At 38.6% G+C, this 20,354-nt stretch overlaps 2 protein-coding genes across 5 annotated transcripts in view; both read right to left on the reverse strand.

The window, feature by feature from the left end:
• Positions 1-352: 352 nt before the first annotated feature.
• LOC137774524 (aldo-keto reductase family 1 member C3-like) overlaps positions 353-20,354 on the reverse strand; it is a 30,225-nt gene continuing 10,223 nt past the window's right edge. Inside the window, exons 2-10 of one of the 4 annotated variants that reach the window (XM_068559586.1) lie at positions 18,306-18,448; positions 16,462-16,629; positions 14,163-14,279; positions 13,403-13,480; positions 12,289-12,411; positions 5,421-5,530; positions 4,533-4,698; positions 3,861-3,943; positions 353-605 (exon numbers count right to left, since the gene is read on the reverse strand). In XM_068559586.1, the coding sequence (XP_068415687.1) occupies positions 563-605; positions 3,861-3,943; positions 4,533-4,698; positions 5,421-5,530; positions 12,289-12,411; positions 13,403-13,480; positions 14,163-14,279; positions 16,462-16,629; positions 18,306-18,392 (975 nt within the window). In that variant the 5' untranslated portion in view covers positions 18,393-18,448 and the 3' untranslated portion in view covers positions 353-562. Of the gene's footprint in view, positions 606-1,363; positions 1,435-3,821; positions 3,944-4,532; positions 4,699-5,420; positions 5,531-12,288; positions 12,412-13,402; positions 13,481-14,162; positions 14,280-16,461; positions 16,630-18,305; positions 18,449-20,354 lie in introns of those variants that run through there. The other 3 variants (XM_068559587.1, XM_068559588.1, XM_068559589.1) reach the window with 3 other exon arrangements.
• LOC137774478 (dihydrodiol dehydrogenase 3) overlaps positions 16,542-20,354 on the reverse strand; it is a 51,747-nt gene continuing 47,934 nt past the window's right edge. Inside the window, exons 12-13 of the mRNA XM_068559581.1 lie at positions 18,306-18,448; positions 16,542-16,629 (exon numbers count right to left, since the gene is read on the reverse strand). The gene's annotated coding sequence lies outside the window, so the exon portion shown is untranslated. The remainder of the gene's footprint in view (positions 16,630-18,305; positions 18,449-20,354) is intronic.

Below are 20,354 nucleotides of genomic sequence, written 5' to 3' on the forward strand. Positions count from 1 at the left end.
CTTGTCTTTTTTAATTCAATTTGATGCCTTGTTTTAGGTATAATGAGTAATTTTTAATTGAAATCTGGACATTTGGGGTATTGTGTATTCATTAAGTTTTAGATCCCTTTAAAAGGTCTCATAAAATTATATAGTGTGGCAAATTCACAGAACAAAAGGGGAAAAAATACACAAGAACTACAGACAGGTGAAAAGCCAGACTTCGAAAATTTGGAAAATATGCTATGGTTAGCTTTTTCTGGGGGATCCATATCTCCTATGATCACTTCCAGGGATGATAGCATTTCAACCTCAGTTACACAGGGAAACAAAACAAAACAAAACAGATAAACCAACAAAGCCAAAGCAGCAGTAGGTTGGATTGTTTGAAATGTATCTTTATTTACTTTGGGGGAAAAGGACTGGGTTTAGAGATTTTTATTTCCTGCCCCAGGGACCCCGGCCATATCGCGACTGATCAGGCTAAGTGACATGGAATGAAGCAGGTACGTTCTCATCCTTGAGATGTCCTCCAATCATCAACCCAAAACCAAGAACTCTGGAGCAACCACAGACACTGCTGTTAATATTCATCATGAAATGGGTAATTTGGATGATGAGACAGTCTAAAAGGTAAAGGGAGAGTCTTAGTCAAGTAACTGTTTCTGGGCTGGGTAAAGAGAGGTTTCTTTTAAACTGGCTTAAGCATGAGAATTAATGTAGTTTTCTTTTTTGGACAAGTACAAACCCAACGAGTTTTATAACAACCATATACAATTGTATTACAATGTAACAAACACATTGTGGAAAATAAATATGCTTACATGCACTTGGGCACACACACAAAAATAAACCAATATATTCCATTTTTTAGGTATATTATTCTACAACTTAAGGAGATAAACTATTTGTGTTGATATTATAAACTCCCAAGAGGGCAGAAATAAATTCTTCCTCTTTTAAAACAGTGCCAATCTGGCTTAATACCTTAAGTTAACAAATATTTCAAGGTGATGATGAGGAAGGTGACAAGAATATCACTGTTGTTCAATTTCTTGCAAGCACTCAGAAATAATTTACCTATGACTTTGCTGGGTGAAAAATTATATATTAGATCTAGAGATAGAGTGATTATAATATAAGCCACTTCAACAGGGGTTTCCATTTTTAGCAAGGGAAGTGAACTGTCTTTGTATATATGAAGTACAGTAAGTCCCCTATATGCGAACCTTCAAGTTGCAAACTTTCAAAGTTGTGAACGTGCGTTCCATCAACTTCAGGCATGAGTGAAATTGCAGCTTGCCCGCTGTCTCCTACTGCTGACGATCCTTCAGGTCTACCATCTCCCACCTCCTCTCTCTCCTGCAGGCAGTAACTCTTCTTGCCCGTTCACTCGATGCCAGTCCCTGGATGCCAGATGTTGTACTGTACTACCATACTTTTCAAGGTACTGTACTGTAAGATTAAAAATGTTTTCTTTATTTTTTGTGTTTATTTGTTATGTATGTTTGTGTGAAAAGTATTATAAACCTATTACAGTGCAGTACTATATAGCCGATTGTGTTAATTGGGTACCTAGGCTAACCTTGTTGGACTTACGAATGCACTCTCGGAAAGGGACTCATTCGTATGTAGGGGACTTACTGTAATCATTTTTGTGGTAGGCAGTGCTAAACCACTGGATAATTATTGTTGATTAAAATGACTGATATTAATTGTTAAAAATTACTACCTGCTTCTTCACTGTCCCTTACTTTTCCCTATCATTTTCTTATATTATTCATTCAACAAACATTTACTAATTACTCAGAGAGAGGGCAGTTTTTTAAAAATCCTTCCCTACGAATCTAGCTTTCTGTGGTAAACAGAAAGTAAACAGAATAGGTTAGCAAACCACACGGTATGTTAATTAGGGAGGTGGGCCAAGAGAAAACTGGAGCAGGATTGAGGGGAAGGAAGGGCTGTACAGGGCTGCGTTTTTAGATAAAGTGACAGAGAAGGTGTCACAGAGGTGCCATCTGAGTTAAGACTGACAGTGGTGAAGGAGTGACCATCCAGGTATTTGGAGAAAGAGCATTCTGGGCAGAGGGAACAGACAGTGCAAAGGCCCCAAGATGGGCCTGACACATGTGGGGGACAGCAAGGAGGCCATTGGGCTGCACTGGAGTCAGAAGGGGCAGAACAGCAGGACTTGGAGGCAGAGGCATGGGGAGACCATGTCCTGCTGGCCTTTGTAGGTTTTGTGAGGACTCTGGCCTTTACTCTGAGTGAGAAGGCAAGCCACCAGATACCGAGAAGAGGACTTCCCCATCAGACCTACTATTTTTTTTGTTTGTTTTTTGTGGGTTTTTCTTTTCAGAAAATAGTGTTTTTATTTTTTTTTTTATTTAAATTTTTATTTTATATTGGAGTATAGTTTATTTACAATGTTGTGTTAGTTTCAGGTGTGCAGCAAAGTGATTCAGTTATACATATACATATATCCATTCTTTTTCAGATTCTTTTCCCATATAGGTTATTACAGAATATTGAATATAGAGTTCCCTGTACTATACATTTTATATGTAGTAGCGTGTATATGTTAAATAAGTCAGACAGAAAGATAAATATCATATGATATCACTTATATGTGGAATCTAAAAAGAATGACACAAATGAACTTATTTACAAAACAGAAACAGACTTACAGACGTAGAAAACAAACTTATGGTTACCAAAGGGGAAAGGTGTTGGGGGAGGGATATTAGGAGTTTGGGATTAACATATACAGACCTACATTTTTACCTCATTCACTGTGGTGAGTACGGGCAGAGACAAAGTACAGAAGCAGAGAGGGCAAATAGCAGCCAGTTAGTTGATCAGGAAGATTCTGATACAAGCATATGAGGTATGTGGGGTTTGGGGGGGTGGGGTGGGTGCAGGTACCATCATGAGCTCAAGTGTAGACTTGATAAGTTTGAGTGGAGTAGAGCAAATGGATATACAAGTCTTGATCCAGGGCCTAGGTCTGGGCTGGATATAATTTGGGGGAGTGTATATTTACCCAGTGTTTAGAGCACGGGACTAGATGAAGTACCAAGGATGAGGATGTGGATAGAAAAGAGAAGACGTCCAAGGATTGAGCCTTAGGTCACTCCACAGTTAAGAGGTCAGGTTGATGAGGAGACACCTGCAAAGACCAGGAGAAGGAATGGCATGGGGGATAAGGGGAAACCAGATCTTCAGTGAAGAAAGCAAAGCTGAGAAAGTGTTTCTAGGAGGAGTGACCCACTAGGTAAAATAAGATGGATGAGAATCACTGCTGGGTTAAGCAAAGAGGAGGTCATGGCTGACCTTGACAAGAGGAGCTTTGGCAGAGAGGAGGGCAAACGCCTGGTTTGTGTGGGTTCAGAAGAGAACGGGGAGAGAGACACGAAGGAAGAAAGCATGGACTTCTTCAAGAAGTTTTGCTGTAAAAGGAGAAATGGGGATGGCAGGGTGAGCTGCAGATGACATCAGTTTGAGAGAGAGCTTTTTTGAAGATGAGGGAATGTTCCAATGCCTCTAGGAGTAATCTCATGGGGAGGGGAAATCTGATGCAGTAGAGAGAGAGAGAGCAGGATGTAACCAGGTTTTAGACCAATGAGTAAGACAAAGAAGAGAGAGGAGACTTGAAAATATGTGCAAAGGATGTCATCGTATTGATTGATCCTGGAATTTAAGCAGAGGAAGGACAGAGGGGCATGGAGTAACAGGGGTATGAGGGCTTGAAGGAAAAATGTTTTCCATCCACTTCCCTAAAAGAAGAGGCAAGAGAAGACCCTGCCCTTTGTGGATTAGAATAAACGGAATTCCTTCATTACCCTGCTCCCCCAGTATCTACAATGGAACAGGATACTTACGAATCTTCTTCAAAATAGCGCATGTTTCTGTTTAGGCCATCTAGACTTTGCATATCCTCTGGGGTCAACTGGAATTCAAAAACCTATCAGAAATATGAGAAGATCAATTCAATTTCCTGGAGGCAATTACTGCAGCCTCTACATGCCCCCCACATGCAGATACACACACACAAATTTATGTAGGAACTTATGTAGGTTTCATGAGACAGTTGTCATGAACTTGGGGTTCATCCCCTGGCAGAAGTCATGGGAATTTGTCCATTCAAAGCATTAAGACTAGCAATTCAGGTCACCCTCAGAGACTTGAATTGAGTAGCTGTGGTGGTAGCCAATTAATCCTTGAGATTTTTGAGCCCAGGTCTCACTTCAGCTAACTCCTTCATTTTTTCAGCTGAAGAAATCAAGGGATGATTTACTCAGGGCCATACTGTTGAGTGAAAACCAGGATTGAGACTCAAACCTGACCCTCTGTCGACTGTTCTTTACAACCACCATGCCTCCTCCCTTGTAGGATTTGGAGGACAGGATAATTAAATATAGCACATATACGCATAGAATATACAGGGAGATAAGCTTTGCCCATATACACATTGGGAGCCTCCCAAATAACCCATCCCGGGGAAAACGGTGTGCTTCTGTCAGCCTCCTGCTGCCCAAAACCCTACCAGGTACCTGGAAGTTCTCCTTGAGCCTCTTCTCATTGAAGCTCTTGGCCAGAGCAGCCACCCCTCTCTGCAGCTGATAGCGCAGGGTGACCTGGGCTGGAGTTCGCCTGTGCTTTTCAGCAATGGTGTTGAGTACTGGATCCTGCAGGAGAACTGGATTGTCCTTTTTCACCCTGGGAGGGAGGCAGAGGTGCTATGTGTCTGAGGTTGTGTATCCGTTCTACTTGGGGATAGTTCATTCAGGCTAGGGGTGGTTGATCCTCTAGAATCTTCCTCATTACCTTCTGGCTGTCTCAATATTTCTTTGGCTTCTTTTGGTAAATCCAAAGAAGAAGGGCAAGGGAAAGAAAGGGAAAATCGGGTAGTTTTTTCATCTTTTAAACATTTCTGAGAAACTTGGTAAAAGATTGAATAAGTCAAGAAGACAAAATTGTTGTCCACAGTAAGACCCAACGACCACCATCATAACAAATAACCAAGAATTTTATAAGAATTTACTATTTCAAAAAATGCTCTCAACTAATTGTCTCCATTTTGCCCTCAAGTGTTAAAAGGTACACATCTATATTCCTCTTGAAGAGATAAAGAAACTAAAACTTACAGAATTTGTAACTTGTCTCATATCCCTCAACTGCTAAGTGTCAGAATCATGGCTTGGAATTACCTTGTCACTCTTTAAAGCCAAAGCTTTTGAATTGGATGAACATTTTAATCAGTAATAATAATTACTTTATTATTCAATAATTTTTCATTGAGTCCTCACAATGTAGACTAGGTCAAGTGTTTGCAAAGATGGATGATTCCTCTTGACTATACTTAATTTCCCTCAGACGTTGAGAGATGTCTCCAGAAGGCACAGCATCTAGGGTCGGAATACCTTTATAGAGATCATTACCATTTCTTCCTTAAGTCAGACCCCAAGGTAGCATATGCAACAAGGAGAATGTCCTTGGACTTGCAGAACTCCAGCAGTTTGCTCTGGTTGAGGTAAGGGTGACATTCCACCTGTAAATTGCCAAGCAGAAGTATTGGAGTGTAGGACCAGCAGGATGGCCAGCACCAAATTTACAAGGAACATACAGTGAATACAGATTCATGGTATCAGAAATACTTAGAAATACCAGCAACGTGGGCCAGCAAGTGACCATCATCCACAGCTGTACCCATGGTGCACCATACACAATAGTTTTACTGCCTAAAAATGTCTTGTGCTTTACCTGTTCATCCCTCCTTCCCTTCCCATGAACACTTTGCAACCACTGATCTTTTCTTTCTTTCTTTCTTCCCTTCTCTTCCTTCCTTCCTTTCTCTTTCTCTCTTTCTTTTTTTTTTTTTTTTTTTTGGAGCACTTTTGGGTTTACAGAAAAAATCGAACAAAAAATACAGTTTCCATATTTCCCTTCATTCCCTCTCCAATTTCCCCTATTATTATCCTCTTACATTAGTATGGTACATTTATTAAAATTGATGAGTCAATATTGGCAGATTATTATTAAGTAAAACCCATAGTTTACATTAGGGTGCATTCTTTGTGATGTAAATTCTATGGGTTTTGACAAATGGATGATGTGTATCTTTCATTACAATACCCAACAGAATAATAGTTATGCTGTCCTAAGATTTCCCCTGTGTACCACCTATTCATCCACCCTTCTGTCCCTTTGTACCCCTGGCAAGCACTGATCATTTTACTGTCTCCATAGTTTTGCCTTTTCCAGAATGTCATAGAGGTGGAATCATACAGTATGCAGAATTTTCAGATTGGCTTCTTTCACTTAACAATATGCATTTAAGTTTCCTCCATGTCTTTTTCTCGCTTGATAGCTCACTTTTTAATTGCTAAATAATATTACATTTTAAGGCTGTCCCAGAGTTTGTTTATCCTTTCACCTGTGAAGGGATGGAGGGACATCTTAGTTGCTTCCAAGTTTTGGCAATTATGAATAAAACTGCTATAAGACTCTGTGATCAGGTTTGTGTGTTTTCAGCTCATTTGGGTAAATACCAAGGACTATAATGCTGGATCATATGATAAGAGTATGTTTAGTTTTGTAAGAAACTGCCGAACTGTCTTCCAAAGTCGCTGCACCGTGTTGCACTCCCATCAGCCATGAATGAGAGTCCCTGTTGCTCTGCATCCTCACCAGCATTTGGTGTTGTCAGTGTTCTGGATTTGGGCACTTTTAACAGGTGCATGGCAGGAGGGTGACCCCACCCCATCTGTCGTTTTTCTCTCTGTGGTCTCAGTTACCCACAGTCAACCATGGTCTGAAAATATTAACTGGAAAATTCCAGAAATAATCAATTCATAAGTTTTACACTTCACACTGTTCTAAATGGTGTGACGAAGTCTTGTGCTGTCCTGCTCCATCCCACGCAAGACAGGAATCATGCCTTTGTTCAATGTACCCACACTCTATATGCTACCAGCCTGTTGGTCACTTAGTAACCATCAGATCATCACATCATCTGTCGTGGTATCGCAGTGCTGGTGTTCAAGTGACCCTTATTTTACTTAGTAATGTCCCCAAAACACAAAATTAGTGATGCTGGCAATTCAAATATTCTCTCTCTCTCTTTTTTTTTTTTTTTATTGGAGTATAGTTGCTTTACAATGTTGTGCTAGTTTCTGCTGTACAACAAAGTGAATCAGCTATATGTTTACATATATCCCCTCCCTCTTGGACCTCCCCACCCCGCATCCCACCTATCTAGGTCATCACAGAGCACCGAGCTGAGCTCCCTGTGCTATGCAGCAGGTTCCCACTAGCTCTCTGTTTTACACATGGTAGTGTATCTATGTCAGTCCCAATCTCCCAGTTCATCCCACCATCCCCTTCCCCGCCCCACATGTCCACATGTCTGTTCTCTACATCTGCATCTCTATTCCTGCCCTGCAAATAGGTTCATCTGTACCATTTTTCTAGATTCCACACATATGCATTAACATATGATGTTTGTTTTTCTCTTTCTGACTTACTTCACTCTGTATGACAGACTCTAGGTCCATCCACATCTCTACAAATGACCCAATTGTGTTCCTTTTTATGACTGAGTTATATTCCATTGTATATATGTACCACATCTTCTTTATTCATTCATCTGTCAATGGACATTTATGTTGTTTCCATGTCCTGGCTATTGTAAATAGTGCTGCAATGAAAATTGGGGTGCATGTGTCTTTTTGAATTATGGTTTTCTCAGGGTATATGCCCAGTAGTGAGATTACTGGTCATATGGTAGTTCTATTTTTAGTTTTTTAAGAAACCTCCATACTGTTCTCCATAGTGGCTGTATCAATTTACATTCCCACCAACAGTGCAAGAGGGTTCCCTTTTCTCCACACCCTCTCCAGCATTTATTGTTTGTAGATTTTTTGAGGATGGCCATTCTGACAGGTGTGAGATGATACCTCATTGTAGTTTTGATTTGCATTTCTCTAATAATTAGTGATGTTGAGCATTTTTCACGTGCCTCTTGGCCATCTGTATGTCTTCTCTGGAGAAATGTCTATTTAGGTCTCCAGCCCTTTTTTTTTTTCCTGCCCATTTTTTGATTGGGTTGTTTGTTTTTTTGATATTGAGCTGCATGAGCTGTTTGTATATTTTGGAGATTAATCCTTTGTCAGTTGCTTTGTTTGCAAATATTTTCTCCCATTCTGAGGGATGTCTTTTCATCTTGTTTATGGTTTCCTTTGCTGTGCAAAAGCTTTTAAGTTTCACTAGGTCCCATTTGTTTATCTTTGTTTTTATTTTCATTACTCTAGGAGGTGGATCAAAAAAGATCTTTCTGTGATTTATATCAAAGAGTGTTTTCCCTATGTTTTCCTCTAAGAGTGTCATAGTGTCTGGTCTTACATTTAGGTCTTTAAACCATTTTGAGTTTTTTTTGTGTGTATTGTGTTAGGTAGTGTTCTAATTTCATTCTTTTACATGTAGCTGTCCAGTTTTTCCAGCACCACTTATTGAAGAGACTGTCTTTTCTCCACTGTATACTCTTGCCTCCTTTGTCATAGATTAGGTGACCATAGGTGTGTGAGTTTATCTCTGGGCTTTCTGTCCTGTTCCATTGATCTATATTTCTGTTTTTGTGCCAGTACCATACTGTCTTGATTACTGTAGCTTTGTAGTATAGTGTGAAGTCAGGGAGCCTGATTCCTCCAGCTCCGTTTTTCTTTCTCAAGATTGCTTTGGCTATTCAGGGTCTTCTGTGTTTCCATACAAATTGTAAAATTTTCTGTTCTAATTCTGTGAATAACACCATTGGTAATCTGATAGGGATTGCACTGAATCTGTAGATTGCTTTGGGTAATGTAATCATTTTCACAATATTGATTCTTCCAATGTTCCAAGAACATTGTATATCTCTCCATCTGTTTGTGTCATCTTTGATTTCTTTCATCAGTGTTTTATAGTTTTCTGAGTACAGGTCTTTTGCCCCTTAGGTAAGTTTATTCCTAGGTATTTTATTCTTTTTGTCGTGATGGTAAATGGGATTGTTTCCTTAATTTCACTTTCTGATCTTTCGTTGTTAGTGTATAGGAATGCAAGAGATTTCTGTGTGTTAATTTTGGATCCTGGAACTTTACCAGATTCATTGATTAGCTCTAGTAATTTTCTGGTAGCATATTTAGGATTTTCTATGTACAGTATATTGTCATCTGCAAACAGTGACAGTTTTACTTCTTCTTTTCCAATTTATATTCCTTTTATTTCTTTTTCTTCTCTGATTGCCTTGGCTAGGACTTCCAAAACTATGTTGAATAATAGTGGCAATAATGGACATCCTTGTCTTGTTCCTGACCTTAGAGGAAATGCTTTCAGGTTTTCACCATTGAGAATGATGTTTGCTGTGGGTTTGTTGCATATGGCCTTTATTATGTTGAGGTAGGTTCCCTCTATGCCCAATTTCTGGAGAGTTTTTATCATAAATGGGTGTTGAATTTTGTCAAAAGCTTTTTCTGCATCTATTGAGATGACCATATGGTTTGTACAAATTTCCAAGACTGAACCAAGAAGAATTAGAAAATATAAACAGACCAATCACAAGTAATGAAATTGAAACTGTAATTAGAAATCTTCCAGCAAACAAAAGTCCAGGACCGGATGGCTTCACAGGAGAATTATATCAAACATTTACAGAAGAGCTAACACCTATCCTTCTCAAACTCTTCCAAAAAACTGCAGAGGAAAGAACACTCCCAGACTTGTTCTCTGAGGCCACAATCGCCCTAATACCAAAACCAGAGAAAGATATCTCAAAAAAAGAAAATTACAGACCAATATCACTGACGAACATAAAAGCAAAAATCCTCAACAAAATTCTAACAAACGGAATCCAACAACACATTAAAAAGATCATACACCATGATCAAGTGGGATTTATCCTAAGGATTCAAGGATTCTTCAATATATGCAAATCAATCACTGTGATACACCATAATTAACAAATCAAATATTCTCTTACTGTGCTTAATTGTATATATATATATTTTGGCCATACCACACGGCATGTGAGATCTTAGTTCCCTGACCAGGGATCGATCCTGCACCCCCTGCATTGGAAGCACTGAGTCAACCACTGGACTGCCAGGGAAGTCCCGTTACTGTGCTTAATTAAAATTAAACTTTATCATAGGCATGTACGTATAGGAAAAAACATAGTCTGTATAGTGTTCAGTAATATCCATGGTATGGTTTGGGGCATCCACTGTTTGGGGGGGGGTGTCATCCCGCAGATAAGAGGGAACTATTGTATCTCACTTTTGTCTTAATTTGCAAGTCTCTAATGATATGTGATGTTTAACAATTTTTCATATGCTTATTTGCTACCTGTTCAGGCAAACCTTGGAGATATTGCAGGTTCAGTTCCAAGCCATCACAATAAAGCAAATATTGCAATAAAGGAGCCACATATTTTTCAGTTTCCCAGTAAACATAAAAAGTGATGTTTACACTACACTGTGGTCTATTAAGTGTGCAATAGCATATGTCTAAAAACTACATACCTTAATTTAAAAAGACTCAATTGCTAAAAAGTGCCAAAACAGTTACAATAGTAACATCAAAGATCACTGATCACACATCCCCATAACAAATAAAATAATAATGAAAAAGTTTGAAATATTGTGAGAGTTACCAAAATGTGACACAAACTCAGCAAATGCTGTTGGGAAAATGGTTCTGACAGACTTGCTTGACACAGGGTCGCCACAAACCTTCAATTCATAAAAGATGCACTAGCTTCAAAACGCAATGAAAGGAGGATGCCTGTATATCTTTGTTGATGTATCTGTTCAGAACTTTTGCTCATTTTTAAATTGCTCAGCCTCCACTTGGCCAAATTCCATTCACCCCTTAGAGTTCAGGGTAATGTCCAGCTTCTCCCTTAATTCTTCACCACTCCTCCAGTCAAAACTAATTTTCTCAATAGTTCAAATTATTGGGTGTACGATAGCCTCAAGGATGTATTGTACAACATGGGGAATATAGCCAATATTTTGTAATAACTGTAAATGGAAAGTAACCTTTAAAACTTGTATAAAAATTTTTTAATTTAAAAGACAAAAGAATTAATTAAAAATTTTAAAAAACATACTACATTTTTAAACATGAGATTTCAGTTTACTAATTTAGTAAAACCAAAAATTATATATCATGGTATCTTATATTGGCTTAGTTCCTTACGATATTTTGTTTGATCTCTTTTATTGAGGTATTATTGACATATAACATTATATTAGTTTTAGCTGTACAAAATAATGATTCAATATTTGTATATATTACAAAATGATCGTCACAGTAATTCTAGCTAACATCTGTCACAAAATTATTAAAATTTTATAAAAATTTTTAAAAACCAATTTTCTTTCCTTTCTCAAATTGGTGATATCCAAAGCAGAGGTAAATCTCCCAAAGGACATAAATTAAAATTTTTTAGAACTCCTGTTTGTATTTTTCATCTACAAGTAAGAAAACAATAAGCCTTACTAATATCTAATTTATGGGTTGATATTAGATTCATCCTCTCTCAGTCTGTATGTGAGACGTCTAAGGAGATGAGATAACATGGGAATATTGGTCATCTGCTGGGCACAGGTATTGCCAGTTATTTCTACACTCATGATTTCTTTCATTATTCTCCAAGATCAGGAATGGATGTGCTGCTCATTAAAGTGAATTTATCTTAACAAAGTAGACTTCTAAAAATTTCTTAACTTCAAATTTTTTATGGTAGTAAAATCTACATAAGATACATTATTTACCACTTTACCCATATTTAAGTACACAGTTCAATGGCATTAAGTACATTCGCATTGTTTGGGAGTGATTTTGTACCATCAAGAGTCTCAATGGTTATCTCATGACACAGAACTCAAAAGAGCTGTTAAAGATGAATTACCCATTTTCTTTGACACATGAGTGTTCCAACTTTACTGACCTTTTTTGAGAAAAGTCAGTCATTTGCTAGCTCTGAATTTTTAGGACCAACCACTATAACACCTACTAGATTATACTTCAGCCTGACTCCTAAATGTTTCTTATAAAGTGACATGAGAACAAAAACAAATAAAAGAAATAAAAATAAAGTGGCATAGCCTTTAGATCTTCAGTAACTTAAAAAACATTCTGTTTTCTTGAAGCAGCTGGTGTCCAAAGGTACAGTACATAAGGGGGAGCGCCATTGGTGACTTTGTTGAAGTGACGGAAGAGTAAGCTGATGAGGAGGGATAAGAGGTTGGGGGGCCAATTGGTGGGGCTCACCTGGTTGCAGACGGGCTTGTACTTGAGCCCTGGCTCATTCAGGATCATCTCCAGCTGCTTGCGGTTAAAGTTGGACACCCCAATGGACTTGGCCAGTCCTGCATCCTTACACTTCTCCAGGGCCTGGGGAGGAAGAGGTGGTGAGGAGTAACTGGCTAGAGAAGCATAACAAATGGTAGCATGCTGTGGATGAGAGACAATACGTGATGCAGATGTCAGTAAATAAGACAAGAATTGGCCAATAGGAGGAGAATGGGAAATAAAATAGTTTTTGAAATGGGTAAGGAGATAGAGTAAGAATGCAAGCAGCCAAGGCAGGGCTAAGAGAGCCAGTACGATCTTTAGCTAGCACCTAAAAAAATATGATAGAACAATAGTAGAACAAGCGCCAGGAGAATGGAGGTGGAGTCAGTTGCAGCCTGGGAAACAGGAAGTGGCCATGCCATCTCCCAGACCACCAGCTCCCTGTTTTCTCTTTGACCTCATTTCCTATTATTGTCCACCAAATTCACTCTGTTCCAGCCACACATGCCCCTTTGCTGGTTTTTGAACATGGTAAGCTCTCTCCTACTTTAAAATCTTTGCCTTGATTTTCTTTATGCCTGCATCACTCTTCCTCCAGATACACACTTAATCTACTTAATCCATTAATCAATTAATCAATTTCATTATCCATTTAATCAATTTCCTCATTTCCTGCAAGTCTTTGGTCAAATGCCACCTTCTCAAAGAGACCTGCCCTGTCCATTCTGTTTTTAATTGCCTATCTGTGCCCCAAACCCAGCCTGGCACATTCAGTTCCCTTACTCTTTCTTATACCACTGCATCCCTCCCCCCCACCAGTAGCACCTACCACTCTATGGGGTCAGAGACCTTGGTTTTGTTCATGGATGTAGCCTGAGTACTTAGAAGTACTCAGTAATCATAAGCACTCAATAACTACTTATTGAATTACTAAATAGAAGAAATGTGAAACTGAGGCAGAGGGACATTCAGGGATTTGCCCAAATCTACACGGGGGGCAGAATTGGACTACATCCTCCTCTCCTCAATTCCATTTCTGTCCTCTCCACCCCAGGGTGCAGAGACATGGCCTCTTTGGAGCTGCACTCACCTCCCATGTGGTACAGAGATCCACTGTGTCAAAAATGATGTTTCCATATGTGTCCTTTGGGAAAAAGTCCTCCCCAGGCTGGAATATAGGAAAGAAGAAGAGGTTGGATCAAGCTATGTCTGGCCTCAGCCAAGATGTTTGGAGCCTTTAGACCTTGAGGCTAATGGAACCATCTATCCTTATTCTTAGTACATTGAGAAAGTACACTTCTTAGAAATATTTTTAACCTCTAAAGGTTTAATAAATATTGTTTGTGTCAAGGACAACTTGAGATAGCCAACACCCCATCCTAGTGAGAGCCCAGAGTGGTGCCATAGCTGAATGGGCTCCTTTGTCCCAGATCCTTGTGGGATAAGGCTCTTCCATCCCTGCTTTCCACCCGGAGGTGGTCTTTTGAGAGAGGGACTTGTCACCATCTCAAGGGCTGAGTCTCATCCTCATTAAATTTTCTGTGCCTTCACAGGTCTCCACACTGGGACATTCCCCAGACACCAGTGGGCATGAGGTTGAAATTCAAGAGTACAGGGACTTGAAAATATAGACAGTTGTCCACAAGATCAAGGCAAATACATTGAAACCAGTAAACCCATCAGTCTGGGGCTGGAATAGTGAACTGGGATAGGGATAGTTGCAGAAAAAAGAAAAAACAGAGAGAATATTAAAGTATTATATATGATTCTTCTCATTTTCACAAACTATATCCTCTTTTTATTTAGCTACTAATGATGTTGATAACCAAAGTAAAATAACTTTCACTAACCTTCATAGCTATTGGGAAATGAGTAAGATAAAGATCCACATAGCTCAGTTGAAGTTTCCTCAGTGAGCTTTCCAGGCAAGTTTGGACCAATTCTGGACGGAAAAAGGTGCTCCACAACTGCAGTGGTGGAAAGACAAGTGGGGTGGGATTATTTAAGAACATTTAGGAGAGATTAATACAATGGCAAATAAACAACAACAACCAAAAACCCACTCGTGGTCGTTGGGAAGTGACAAGTCATCCTGTGAAGCTCAGGATTCTTTATCATCATAGCTTATTTTCACATTGAATTAAGAAAACATGGTAGAAAGTTAAAATATGGTCTTACACAGATGCTCTCAAAACTGAAAATACTAAAAAGAATTATTTGGTTTGTTTGTGCAAAATATATCCCTGGGTTCTCCCTCAAACATCATAAATTAGAATATCTGGAGACTGGGCTGGGAAACTGCATTTTATTCTTTATTTTTTTAAGAATTTTTGATGTGGACCATATTTAAAGTCTTTATCAATTTTGTTACAATATTGCTTCTGTTTTATGTTTTGATTTTTTGGCCCCAAGGCATGTGGGATCTTAGCTCCCTGACCAGGGATTGAACCCACACCCCCTGCATTGGAAGGGGAAGTCTTAATCACCTGACCACCAGGGAGGTCCCTGGGAAACTGCATTTTAAACAAGCACATCAAGTGATTGTGATCCAGGAAATTCTATCTTGGCTGCATTCAATTGTTAGGTTTGCCAAAGAAAGCTAGGCCCTTTAGGAATTCTGGGGGGAGGGCAGTTTAGTTACTTCATTTTAAGAGGTAATAATCTAAGGAAAATCCATCAAAATTACTAAAGGTAAGGAAACAAACGGATCCCATGTAGAGAGGATTAAAGCTGAGAGTTAAGAGGGTAGTGCTCTAGCAATACCTCATCTAAACACAGTCGTGTGGAGAGATTCACATTCGGGAGTGAGAAGGAAGAAATATCCATTCATAGACCAGTATAGGGTTCACTATCATGGACACCAACTCCCTCCTCTTGGGCTACTTTACCTCAAATTCAAATGCTTTTTTTTCTAGCAGTAGTCAGTTGAATGAACACGATGGGGAAAATTCCTCTTGTGTTCCATTTCCAATCCAACTTAAATAGTAAGTTCTTTGGTTTGTTTCAGATGTGATATCAGTGGGTATAAATTATATTAGTAAAAATGGCTTGAAAGTTTAAAATTGCATTAGAAATACTTTTATAAACATGAATGTTATCCTCATATCAGTTCCGTGGTATTATATTATTTTTCCTACCTCATAGGAAAGAGAAATAAATGTCTATTGACAACACAATAGATTGAGATATAAAGACTAAGACTTAAAGAGGTTAAAAGACTTTTTTTTGGTTAAGAAATTTCACAGGGCTTCCCTGGTGGCACAGTGGCTGAGAATCTGCCTGCCAATGCAGGGGACACGGGTTTGAGCCCTGGTCTGGGAAGATCCCATATGCCGCGGAGCAACTAGGCCCTTGAGCCACAATTACTGAGCCTGCGCGTCTGGAGCCTGTGCTCTGCAACAAGAGAGGCCGCAATAATGAGAGGCCCGCGCACCGCGATGAAGAGTGGCCCCCACTTTCCGCAACTAGAGAAAGCCCTCGCACAGAAACGAAGACCCAACGCAGCCATAAATAATAAATAAATCAATTTTTTTTAAAAAGTAGAGGAATTTAAACAAAAACTCCTACAGAAACTCAACATTTAAAAAAAAATTTCACAAAGTCAAATATATAGAATATTAAAAAACTAAAATTTGATTGTAGTTTCCAAAAGCCTACACTTTCTGACTAAGTTGCTTTACCTCACACTACAGCTAAGAAAGATTGTCACTTCATCAAAACTTGAGTATAACAGAGTTGGAAAAGCCAAACCCATCCTTGAGTTTGAAAACATATGATAATAATAACAGCTAGTATTTTTGAACATTTAAAATACATTAAATATTTTTAAAGCTTTACATGTATTTTTTTTGAAGTAATACTCATAAAAATCCTGTGAGGCAAATACTGTTATCTTCATTTACAGCTTGGGAAACTAAGGCACAGACTTTAAGTAGTTTGTCCAAGGTAAGTAAGTGGCAGAACCTGGATTCAAATATAGGAAGTATGACCACAGAACCCACATTCCTATCCAGCTGTTCCAAACCAGCCTTCTCATAGTTCAAGGTCTGAGAGTGAATGAGAATTAAACCAATGAGAAAAGAAATATGCCAAGAAATGATTCAGCTAAGAGTGAGCTTCCACAGATACATATGCAACTATACACAACACCTTCGTAGTGTAGAATAAGTCACCCCTCTTCACAGTGCCATCTGCAATCTTCATCTGGATGGCCCTCCCAATTTCTTCTTCATTTTGGTACATATAAGCTGAATCAATATGGCGGTAGCCTACATCGATTGCTCTCTTGATGGCCTTTTCTACCTCACTCTTAGCAACCTAGAAGAGCATGAAAAGATAAAGACCTACTTGATTCAGGAACAGCTGACCAATTCCATAAGCAGAGCTAGTCAGCAGAACCCATTGTTTTTCTAAGGGTTAAGAGCTAGCGGTGACAAAGCTTAATGTTGACCTATGATCGGCAGTAAATATTTAACAACTGACTCTGAAGGAGTCCTGATTTGTAGTATTAGCCAGTTTCTATGGTGGAACTATTCCCACCATTGCTAATTTCACGCAACCGATGCTGGGAAAAGACTCTTACAGTTGAATCTTCGAGCTCGTGAGCTGGTCTCAGCACATCACATCATGAACTCTCTATTTCTGGACTTACAGTATATACATGTATAGATTTACACAATATATAGATTTACCTTTCTAAATTAATTCACTCTGTAAGAGATCATTAAACTGGTTTCAACCCGGAAATCCAGTGCAAAAAAATGATCAATGCGATGAAGATGTAACTTCAGAGAGAATAAATTTGTGATTTACCTTTGTAAACTTGGAGAAACACTTCAAACAACATTTGAGGAAGAACTAAAATGTAAAAAACAAAAACAAACAAAAAAACCCTCTTTTTTTTCACTTAAAAATATCTTATAATTAATTCCTTCTTTGGTTACTAAGCTAATCCTAAGCTAATATTCTCCTTCACAATTTTGTTATTCTTCTTAGCTGCCTACTGTTCTGCTGGACCACCAGGCTGGACTTCTGAAGTCATCAATCATTTTCACAGCTCCATTATCCCCTCTACTTCACTCAGTAATTAAAAGGTCTTTTGGGTATATTTTTGTAATTTGCAACTCCTGATGAATTGACCAGTCCCAGGGGGATGAGCTGACTGTCCACAGATGAAAGAGCCAAGTCAAAGTAAAAGCAACAGTCCGTGCCAGTGTCCTTGCTACAGACCTCAACATCACACTCCACGTGGCTCTCCTGCTGGGGAATCAAGCATGAAGTTCAGTCTTCCAAACAGAGAGAGAACTTCCAAGTGCCACATGCCTCTCCCCACAGCACAGTATTCACAGCCTGACCTGTAAGAGACTATTTTCACCTCAGACCACCAAAACTCCCTCTAAGATGAATCTGGTCTCTCATTCTCCAGGTCCTTTTTGCCCCCGAGATTTCTCTGGATGCTCTACGATTGGAGGTGGATGGGGACAACTTGGACATTAGAAATTACAGAGAAACTTCATCACTAAGAAATTTGCGGCAACATCTCTGATACGTGGTAATCAAGACAACTAGGTTTCACTGATTCTAATCTACTGTGGAATGGCTACAACTGGACAGCAAATGAGAATAAAGGGAAAAGATGGACCCACCCCTGAATTGCTGAAAGATGAAGAACTTCCGTATCTCTTGCTATAGCATCAGAATCACTTGCCAGCTCGTTAGAAATGTGGATTTTTGAGCCTTATCCCAGATCGAATGAATCAGAACCTTTGTGGGCAGAACCCCAAAGTCTGCATTTTAAACAAGATCCTCAGGTATTTTCATGCCTATTAAAATTTGAAAAGCACTGACAATGCACAAAATAACCTAACCTGGAGAGAAGCATACTACACATTAAGAAAGCGTGGTCCATCTGAATCTCCCAAATGCACACAGTGACTGGTTCTGATCAGGACCCAATTCTGCTACTCCTCCATCTCCAATACCATTCTGATTACCTGAGGAGGGGCAGAAGTGCCCAATCCCAGCATAGGCATGAAGCATCCATCATTCATCTTTAAAGAAAAAAGTCTCATTTGACTCATCTTCTCTCACTCTTCTGGGTAAACAAACACTAATTTTCCTCTTTATTAAGAGAAATCTGCAGAGGGAAGAAAATAGTATTCAATACAATTGTTATTTTTTTTTAACAGCTTTAATGAGATAAAATTCACATATCATAAAATCCCCCCCTTTAAGGAACTCTGCTCAATATTATGTAACAACTTAGATGGGAAAAGAATTTGAAAAAGAATAGATACACGTATATGTATAACTGAATCACTTTGCTGGACACCTAAAACTAACACAACATTGTTAATCAACTATACTCCAATATAAAGTAAAAAGCTTACAAAAATCACCCCCTTTAAAGTATACAATTCAGTGGTTTTTAGTATATTCATAGAGTTGTTACCACTACACAACTTTAGAACATTTTCATCATCCCCAAAGAAACCCACAATCATTAGAAACAAGTCCCCACCCCTCCTTCCCTTCAACTCCTGGCAACTGCTTTCTGTCTCTATAGATTTGCCTATTCTAGACATCTGATATTAATGCTCTCATACAATATGTGGCATTTTCTGACTGCCTTCTTTCACTTAGCATAATATTTTCAAGGCTTGTCCATGTTGAAACATGTATCAGTACTTCAGTCCATTTTATGGCTCAATAACATCCCACTGTATGGATATGCCACATTTTATTTATATATTCATCAGTTGATAAACATTTTGCTTTTTCTACCTTTTGGCTATTATGAGTAATTCTTTTATAAACATTCATGTACAAGTTTTTGTGTAGACTTGCACTTTTAATTCTCTTGGGTATATACCTAAGAGTGGAATTGCCGGGTCATATAGCAAATCCATATTTAACATTCTGAGGAACTGCCAAATGTCTTCCAAATTGGCTGCACCATTTACATTCCTAACAGTAATTTATGAGGGTTCCAATTTCTCCACAACCTCACAACACTGCTTATTATCTTTTTTTATTATAGCCATCTTTATGCAGTGTGAACAGTCCTGCAATGAACATAGGAGAACTAATATCTCTTCAAGATCCTGATTTCAATTCTATTGGAATAGTACACAGAAGTGGGATTGTTGAATCATATGGTAGATCTATTTTCAGTTTTTTGAGGAACATTCATTCAGAGTAGTTGCATTATTTTGCATTCCCACTAACAGTGTACAAGCTTTCCAATTTCTCCACATCCTCTCCAACACTTACTATCTGTCAGGTTGTTTTTTTGTTTTTTTTTTTTATAATAGCCATTCTGACAGGTATGAAGTCATGTCACGTAGTTTCAGTTTGCATTTTCCTGATGACCAGTGATGCTGACCATTTTTTTATATACCTATTGGCCATTTGTATGTCTTCTTTGGAGAAATGTCTATTGAAGTCCTTTGCCCAATTTTTAAATTGGATTATTAGTTTTGTTAGTTTTGTTAGTTTAAATTGGATTATTAGTATTGTTCAGTGTTGATGTATAGAACCACAACTGATTGTGTGTTTATCTGTATTTATCTTGTACCCTACAACTCTGCTGAATTTATTAGCTCTAGTAGTTTTCTTGTGAACCCTTTGGGGTTTTCTGTATGTTGAATCATGTCAGCTGTGATCAGAGATAGTTTACCACTTTCTTTCCAATTTGGATGGCTTTTATTTCTTTTTCTTGTCTAATGGCTCTGGCTAGAATGTCCAGTATCATGCTGAATAGCTGAGGTAAAAATAGGCATCCTATCTCATTCTTGATCTTAGGAGGAAAACTTTTAGTCTTTCATCATACCATTGAGTATGATGTTACCTGGACTTTTTTCATATGTCTTTGTTGAGAATTTGGCTAAACTACTCTGTAATATCACTGCATTGGCATCTGTTTTGTACAGCTAAGTAGCCTACAGGGGCCATAAATCGACACTACCCCCTCCAGAAAGCTAATGCCTTAAACAAGTGTTTTCTGAATGCCCCCCAAAGCAGAAATGGCTTATTTAGATCCC

This window comes from Eschrichtius robustus, chromosome 1 (genome assembly GCF_028021215.1).
Source record: "Eschrichtius robustus isolate mEscRob2 chromosome 1, mEscRob2.pri, whole genome shotgun sequence".
NCBI classification, from domain to species: Eukaryota; Metazoa; Chordata; class Mammalia; order Artiodactyla; family Eschrichtiidae; genus Eschrichtius; species Eschrichtius robustus.